General features: G+C 35.9%; 1 protein-coding gene and 1 long non-coding RNA gene across 4 annotated transcripts in view; both read right to left on the reverse strand.

Moving 5' to 3' along the window:
- Positions 1-7016, reverse strand: part of LOC141480182 (uncharacterized) — a 33636-nt gene extending 26620 nt beyond the window's left edge. For 2 of the 3 annotated variants that reach the window (XR_012464221.1, XR_012464222.1), the window contains exon 1: positions 6862-7011. This is a non-coding gene — a long non-coding RNA (uncharacterized lncRNA). Of the gene's footprint in view, positions 1-6861 lie in introns of all 3 variants that reach the window. The other variant, XR_012464220.1, reaches the window with a different exon arrangement.
- On the reverse strand, positions 2721-4016 carry LOC111510519 (uncharacterized). Its single transcript, XM_023166442.2, has 2 exons — positions 3820-4016; positions 2721-3635 (listed from the first exon to the last, which is right to left on the reverse strand). The coding sequence occupies exon 2, from the start codon at positions 3591-3593 to the stop codon at positions 2721-2723; it is 873 nt and encodes a 290-aa protein (XP_023022210.2). The 5' UTR covers positions 3594-3635; positions 3820-4016.
- Positions 7017-9586: the final 2570 nt, after the last annotated feature.

Raw genomic sequence — 9586 nt, forward strand, 5'->3', positions numbered from 1 at the left:
TTAAAACTGTTCCTAAAAACAGACAACATGTTTGTGGGGAAGTTTTTTGTAAACTATGTAAAGAATTCAAAGCTACTCCACACAAATGCTTCATGTCTGTGGATAATGGCAAACCATCAATGTCAAGAGTACTTTTCATATTTTACGACCTGGAAAGTACTCAAGAAGAAATATTATCAGATGGATCTTTACGACATAAACCCAATCTGTGTGTATATCAACAACACTGTGAAAATTGTCTGGGTACAAACATAAAAGTATGCTGTTGTGGTGTCAGGAAACAAGTTTTGAAGATACAACCTGTGGACCGGTTCATGGAGTACGTAATGAATCAACGTGTACAATTCAAACAAATTATTGTTGTTGGACATGCTTCAGGTCTATATGACAACCAATTCCTTCTGAACTATTTCCTGACATCAACAAATCTGAAACCAGAGTTGATAACCCAGGGAACGAAACTGTTGTTGATGTCTGTAGAAAATGTGAGATTTATCGACTCGCTCAATTATTTCCCGATGCCTTTAGCTAAATTACCCAAGGCTTTTGGGCTGGATGGTGTAAAGAAGGGTTACTTCCCACACCTTTTCAATAAAGCTGAAAACTGGATTTATGTTGGACCACTACCTGCTCTAGGATATTATGACCCAGAATCAATCAAATATACAACCAATCTCGGAGAAGACAAGGACACTAAAAAACAACTCATTGAATGGCATAAACAATTATCTGAACTAGGCTATGTCTTTGACTTTCAGAAAGAACTGGTGGAATATTGTCAAAGTTATGTGGATATATTGTCTCGAGCATGTGTCAAGTTCAGAGAACTGATGACACAAGAAGGCGGCGTAGATCCTTTCACAGAGGCCATTACATTACCAGGGACGTGTAACAAAATATTCAGGAGAAACTTTTTGAAACCCAATACCATAGGTCTTATACCTAAAAATGGATAAAGATGGTGTAACAATCAGTCGAAAATAGCCGTCCAATGGCTGCTGTGGGAAGAAAGACAAAGAGGTATTAAGATTCAGCATGCTGGTCGAGGGTCTGAAGCATCCATATTCAATATGAAAGTGGATGGTTTCTGTGAGAAAACAAAACAAATTTTCGAGTTTCATGGTTGTTATTTCCACGGATGTCCTAAATGTATGAAATACAAACGCAATGACCATACTTTCGAAGACCCTACTGTTACTATAGAAATGCGTTTTGAGGCAACCTTGGCGAAAACTGCACGTTTGCGACAACTTGACTATGAAGTCATAGAAAAATGGGAGTGTTCTTTTCGAAAAGAGCTTTTGGAAAATCCAGAATTGTGTATTTTCACCGAAAAACACCCCCTACTCGCTCAATTACCTTTGAATCCCCGTGATGCTTTCTATGTTGGCCGAACTGATGCTACGAAATTATATTACAAATGCAAAGAAGGTGAAAAAATCAAGTACGTCGATGTGTGCAGCCTATATGGGGCCATCCATAAAGTACGTCACACGAATTTTAGGACTTTTGAACCCCTTCCCCCGTCCTTGTCACAGGTTGTCACATTTTTATAACCCCCCCCCTCCTGATGTGACGTCACACATTTTTTAAATTTATGTATGTATTTAAAAATAATCGAGAGAAAACAGCTATTTTCATTTTTTACTTATTTTTATTAAATAATAATCTAATAAAATCAATATAAAGTCCAACATTTCATAAAACCGAAAAAACAAACGACTAGTGAGAAAATGATAAACGATTAATTATATTAATTAAAGATAAAAAATTTAATTATCGAGTGTCCATGGACTTTGGATCCACTCTTTTATATCATATTACTGGTAAATCATTTTCGTTCTGAATTTGAACGTCAGGAACATCCTTAGTGTCGACATCATTCTCTTCCATCCATAAAGCATCATCATCATTCATTAAACAGAGAATTTCTCGGGCACGTCTAGCCGCAATTCTTTGAGGACGAATTTTCGCTATAGGTAACATTTCTTGTTTTTTATGTGATTGTTTGTGTTGATTAGCGGCTTTATATGAGGAAAAATATAAACTACATACGCTACACGATCTTTTAAATATGTATGACTCGACACTAGGGCAATAACTATCGTATGGAACTTGTTTCAGATAGGATGATGCTCGGAGATTTAATGACAATTGTAGTAATAATGGAGCAAACTTAGCCTCGTTGTCATCACTTCCTGCGACTACATAACCATTTGATTTTTGTTTAATCAACACAGGTGGTGGTAAGAATCCTCCTTTTAATAATTGCCAAAGACTAGAACGTCGTACTGGGCAACATGTGATAGTCTCGCATTTTACAATTTGTAAAAAATATTGTGACTCACGTACGTGATTAGCATACCAAGTAGCATTATTTTTCAACGTCATAGCAAGATTAGCTTCGAGTCTGGTATCAGTTGGTACAACATATTCGGCAACTACAGGAAATTCATCAATGACTAATTTGCTCCAAATATCAGCTAACACATTTCCTGCACTTTCAAAGTTCCGTTTTTCTAGCTCCAAATCAATAGTTCGATTACTTGAATCGAGATGTGACCCAAAATCATCATGATTTAATATTACACCAGTAAGTTCACGACTAAGAGGTGCCATGCGTCGTTCGACTCTGTTAAATGCACTTCTTCCTGGGGCATTTGTAGCTATAAAAATTGCATCTAAATCAAAATCTTTAAAATGTTTTATAGCTGAAATTTTTATTCTTTTTTCATTAGAATGCCCGCATAAACAGATGGAATAAGTTTATGTTTCTCGGCGACTACAAAATCATGATCTGGCAATTGGACACGGTAATCAAGATGCATTAACATTGGTGCTTGAGCGTTAGCTGCTGTAATGCCTAAAGGTACACGTGCTTTATCATCCATCGATAAAAAAAAAACTTGATCTGGACCCAAAATTGAAGCTACAGATTCAAGATTTCGTATAGTAGCGGTACAAAATTTGCCATCTTTATGCTTTGAATGTATCGTAGAGTCTGGTTTACAAAGCTTGACAGGAACGGTTACGACATGTTTTTTACCTTCCTCTGAATTTACTCGCTTGGGAAAAAGTCTCAAATACAATCCTGAGCGACTGATAGTATAGCCTTGCTTAAATAGTTCAGCTTGCAAGTCGTCTAATGTCTTACAACATCTTATAACTTCAGTACGACGGCGATCATCAGCTGCGCCACCAAAAAGAGCAATTGATTTTATTACTTCAAGTAAACCGGATTGATTTTCCTCAACTCTAGGCCGACCAAAAGTATTTCGAAGTTTAAGAGCAGTTGCTACATCAGGATTATTTTCACACAGTTCTAAAATTTTTTGTTTTTTAGTATCACGACTTTTTTTTTGGCGTTTCGCTGCGTCGATTTTTCTTTTCAATGAGGTCTTTTCTGCTTGAATATCTTTTCGTAATGTTGTTATTTTTTTGGTAGCATCATCTGTCGCTATACCAGCATCACGTGCTAATACTAAGCTATTGAGCTCAGATTCGAGTACAATAATTTTATTCTTCGAAGCGTGTTGACTAGGTGTTGGTTTAGCTACTATTTGAAGTGATTGACATCTACTTGGTTCTGTCATAACATTTTTAATTTCTTCTGAATTACTCAGTTCAGTGTCCTCCTGTAATTAAAAGTAAACATGTAATATATTAAATAAAATGAACAACCGCGAGTATTAAATGTCAAGCGAAATTCCGAACAAACAGAGATAGAAAGATGTAATTACGGACTATTTTATAATAATCTAAATTAAAGATGTTTAACTGATTTAGCCTAATTAGTTGTATTATAAATTTTGAACTTACTTTACTGTCTTGTGGCTTTACTAGTGCTAATGCCTTTGATGAAGAAGGATTCTTTGAGAAAAAACTCAAAAGTGTCCCCCTTTTTTTGGTCAATTTCACTTGTAATTCTTTAATTTTTGATTCTGTCTCATCTTCAATGTTATCATTATTTTTTAAATTTTTCCATAAGGCGTTAACTTCTTCTTGTATGATTTGTTTTTTTTGTCAGCATAAGCTGCACTATAGGCATCGAATAATCTGCGGTAAAGACTACCTAAATCAATCTTTTTGTTCATTTTAAAATAATTTAATAAATTAAAATTGTTAAAACAATTAAACTGAGAAAACTATCACTGTCACTCGGCAAAAGTCAATCGCGAAATAAACAATAGGAATGTATTGAAGTCACTGCGCCAGAGCGTGAGGTAGCACTTGGTCGAAGGTCTCGCAAACAACCGACGGGCGGAACGATAGAAAAGCGAGCGAGCACTCGCCGACGACTTAAACCTATTTAAATCCTTACCATTCAAAATTCTCGTGAATTTGAGAATCTCACTTGTATTACAACGCCGCTCTAGAAGTTAAATGACGTTGCATGAGAGATTATCTCATAGCAAGAATGCTAACTTATTAATAAATATATATCAAGTTCGTAAATTTTTAAAATTTTCAATTCACATCCAAACTTTGCGTTTTAGTATTTTAAATTTTAACATGTGACGTCACAAAACTATTGACCCCCCATACCCCTTGTCACACGATGTCACACTTCGGTGATACCCTCCCTCCCCATTAACGTGTGACGTACTTTATGGATGGCCCCTATCCATTCATAAATAAATACGGAAAGTACCCTGTAGGACACCCGAAAGTTTTTGTTGGGGAAGAATGTAATACTTTAAATTTAAATAACGTTGATGGAATTATAAAATGTAAAGTTCTTCCTCCTCAAAACCTATATCACCCCGTATTACCGGTGAAAATGAATGGCAAATTGATGTTTCCCCTTTGTCGATCGTGTTGTGAACATATGGCTGTTGAATGTACTCACATATGTGAAGAAGAACGGGCTCCCTCCGGTACTTGGGTGATAGATGAGGTTTTAAAAGCTTTGGAAAAAGGGTACAAACTCATGGAAATCTATGAAATCTGGAAATACAAAGTTGTACAATATGACCCTGCTATCAAGTCAGGCGGTCTATTTTCTGAATATATTTCCAAGTTTTTGAAAATCAAACAACAAGCTTCAGGTTGGCCCTCCGATTGTATATCAGAACAACAAAAAAATAAATATATTCAAGATTACTATGACAAAGAGGGTGTTACCTTGTGTGCCAAAGAAATTGAATTCAATCCAGGACGTCGACAAATTGGCGAAAGTGTTATAACAAGTTTTTGGGGAAAATTAGGTCAAAGGGAAAACCAACAAAAAACTTCCATAGTTTTTGAGGCTGCTGAACTTTTTGACATGTTATCAAAACCATTCATTGAAGTGAACAGCATTTTTCCAATGAATGAAAACACTTTAATTGTCAATTGGACTTTCAAAGATGAAGCTTATAAGCCTTTTCCAACTGTTAACGTTGTGCTGGCTGCATATACTACAGCCCAAGCAAGACTAGAATTATATAAATATTTGGAAAAACTAGATATAAGAGTTTTGTATCACGACACAGATATTTATATTTCACGTCCCGGAATGTATGATGTACCTTCAGGTAGTTTTTTAGATGAAATGACTGATGAATTGTCTGAATATGGAAATGGTAGCTACATAACAGACTTTGTCTCTGGTGGTCCAAAATTATACGCATATTGTGTATATTCCCCAATGCGAAATAAAACATTTGATATAATCAAAGTCGAAGGGATCACCTTGAATTATAACACGTATAAGCAAGTTAATTTTGAAAAACTCAGAGACATGGTTATCAACGAAAACGCTTCCGACGAGTATATAACAACAAAAAATATTTTAAGAAATCCTGATCACTCTGTCATCACAAAAGATGTAACAAAAGTCTTTAGAACCAACTTTACCAAACGAAAACGTGTTAAAAATTTCGATTCTGTACCTTATGGATCAAAAAAATAAAAAATTTTAATTGAAATTACCAATATTTGAATAAAAACTCGCCATGTAGCTGAAAACACTATTTATTATCCATTTAAAGATTGATGGTGGCCAATAAAAACACTATTATGTTTTGTTTTATTCAAATATTATCAATTCTTCATCAAGGTGTACAGTGTTAACAAATACACCCACATATATGCACACCTTTCTTCGTATGACTCAAATATCTACAATATTAACATTTCGAAATCACTCATTCTCAATATGTTGGTGATTTTTTCAATTTTCAGACATAATGGGATTTCCAAAAAAAAAATTTTTACAAACCTATTTTTGTCACTCTGTATAATTTTTATATTGATGTTATGAATTTTATAGTGGAGTTCAAAAACTGATGTACAAGGTTTGTTGTGTCACTCTGTATTATTTTGTTGAGGAGTTATTGAAAAATGTTGTTAATTGTACACTCTAACATTTTTTGTGGTTCTTTAAACTGATTTACAAGACTTGTTGGTGTCATTACGAAACTTGTTGGTGTCACTCTGTATAATTTTGTAGTGAAATTATTGAAAAAAAAATGTACACCTCGACATTTTCGTTGTGTAATTTTTAAAAACCGATTTATAAGACTTGTTGTTGTTGACACTCTGTGTTGAAATTATTGTAACTGGAAATATAAAAAATGTTTTAATTTGTAGTGTGTGATTTTGAATACCTTCACCTTTTATTATTACTATCACCCAAATTCAAATGAACCAATCAAAAAGACTAATTATTATTATCATGAAAACTCCTTTCAGTTGGTTGTTTTTCATAGTTTTTTGTTGTTTTTCAACAACTTTTCAATTATTATCCACTCTTGGAATACAAAAAATGCTACTTATAATTTCAATCAATCAATTTAAATATTTATGTTCAGAATATTCCTATACCTCAATTTATGTCACGAACCTTGGTAATATAATTAAAATAAAAATCTAACTCACCTCAAATTATCCTCTGTGTTTTTCACTTCTACCAAATGAATACTTTACTTCACCAAACTCGCGCACAAATGAATTTCATATTATCACACATACACAGCAACAGGAAGTTATACGAGATAACTCGCTACCCGACGGATTTCTTATCAAAAGCTAACACGTAAATAACAATACATGGTCCGGCATCAGGACTTTGTACGAAATCCATTTTCCGGATTCAAATTTCTGCACACACAGCGTATACGAAGGGTATGCTAAATACCATTCTGTTTCAAACGACACCCTATATACATTTTTACCTACAGTTATTCAAGCTGTTGATGGTACCTCAGTTGACGAAACTCTGTGTCCTTCTGACACACATGGAATCGTTACCTCCCTTCCACTCTACTAGTTTAAGTCCACAGTGAGTCCCCATCGCAACCCGCAAGGACTTATTGTGGCTCACATGTTCGAATGGATATGCTTAACTCTAAAAACCTGATTCGGTGCCCAGCGGGTCAATCATATGTAATGCTGTTTCGTTATTTTTTCCCCAAAAAGCACTAATTTTTTCTCTACTCTATACTGATGTCATCACCTCCTTCTCATATTACATATTTTACACACATCTACCTCTAGTCAGGGGTATTCCACAAGGTTCCGCTATGAGGTCTGAAGCTTCAAAGCATAAATGAGTCAGAAACGGAGTTTTTTATTAAATGATGAGACACCCTGTACACATTAAAGAATCACAGGCTAAAACGATAGAGCTCCATTGCCATGTTCCTTAAATAAAACACCCTATACACACACATGTTGGGGAATCGCACGCGAAAAGGTCGCACGAAAAATGGTCAAAAACGAAAAACGATCGAAAACATACGGAAAACGATCGAAATCGCACGAAAAACGGTTGAAAAGGGTCGAAAACGATAGAAAACATACGAAAAAAACGGTCGCACACAAAAACGATACAGCCTTGTGACGTATTTGATACACCCTGTACACACGGGAATCGTTCGCTGAAACGATACACTCCCTGACATTTCACAACCTGTAAACATTGAAATATGCTAAAACGATAGAGCCCCCTACCATGTTCCTTAAATAAAACACCCTGTACTCACACACACACACACACACACACACACACACACACACACACACACACACACACACACACACACACACACACACACACACACACACATGTTGGGTAAATAGTCAAAAACGCACGAAAAACGTACGGAAAACGGTAACACGTAAAACGGTCACACGAAAAACGAACGAAAAACGGTCGAAAACATATGGAAAACGTTCGAAAACATACGGAAAACGTTCGAAAACGCACGAAAAACGGTTGAAAATGGACGAAAACGGACGAAAACGGTCGAAAACGCACAAAAACGGTCAAAACACACGAAAAATACGGTCGCACGCAAAAACGATACAGCCTTGTGACGTATTTGAGACACCCTGTACACACGGGAATCGTTCGCTGAACCGATACACCCTCTGACATTTTACACCCTATAAACATTGATTTGCACCCTGTATGACATGTTTTTTCCGCCTCATGTTTTTTTCTTTAATCCGATTCGTGAGTATGTCATTGTTTTTATAACAGACACTCTTCCAACTTATCAGAACGCGCTTATCAACCACAACCCATATCTACCAACTATTCGCATTCACTTTTAAATATACCTCGCTAGCGATGAGATTATACTCAAAAGCTACGATACCAAACGTCCCGCGTTCAACTCCTCAACAAAACTTTTTTTTCATAACTTATTACCTACCCGCTTATTCTGAATTATTCCACAGATCAAATCTCCCGCCACTATGATGCACGCTCTGCGCGTGACAATGGTTCGCCGCTCTATTGGATGCCTGACAACCTGTCTCGCGTGACAATTTAGTTGTAAGCCTGGCTGGTGACGTCACTGTTCGTCACTGGTACACCACAGTTGGATGCCTGGGTGTCTGTCTCGCTCAATCGGGGCCGAGTCTACTGAACTTTATCACGGAGCTCTTCAAAATTGTTAAAATTAATAAAACCACCCCAACGACCTATAATCTTGAAGATACAAATGAACAACTGATTAGAGGATGTTTTTACGAAAAAGAGTTACTACGAACCGAGAATTCTGACGTATATCTGATTGAGAAGGTGTTGAAGAGAAGAAAAAATAAAGTATATGTAAAGTGGTTATGCCTTCCTAGCGAACAAAATTCTTGGATTGATGAATCAAATATGGTTTGAATGTATCTACTATTGTATTCATGAATAAAGTAATGTTGAAGTTCATTATTGTTTTCATTTCAATTATAAGTATGTGAATTGAAAAATATTGCAGCGGTTAACGTTGCCCCAGCCATTCGCAACGTTCTGTGTATACCAAAACAAATTAATTGTATACTCCATTCCCGCTTATATTTTTCAACTCACGATATTGAAAACACATTATCATTCCCAAAACTAATCGCCGTCACTTTGAAATGCAGTCTCCAACTCTTTTCGCCAATTATCTCTCATTGATAATGCCGTCTCATAAAGTTGAGTCGACTCCTCAAGCTCAGCCTGAGCTTGCATTCTCGAACGTTGATTGAATTGATTATCTTTAACAATTTTTGAACGGAGTTCATCTGCATCCGTACACATTTTAGCCAATTCAACCTTCGTTAATGCAATCTTAGCATCTAATGCTTGAAGAGTTTCCTTATTAGCATTTATAGCCCGCTC

Source organism: Leptinotarsa decemlineata, unplaced genomic scaffold (genome assembly GCF_025532065.1).
Source record: "Leptinotarsa decemlineata unplaced genomic scaffold, Ldec_3_MD MMD2_P_RNA_scaffold_6, whole genome shotgun sequence".
Classification (NCBI taxonomy): domain Eukaryota; kingdom Metazoa; phylum Arthropoda; class Insecta; order Coleoptera; family Chrysomelidae; genus Leptinotarsa; species Leptinotarsa decemlineata.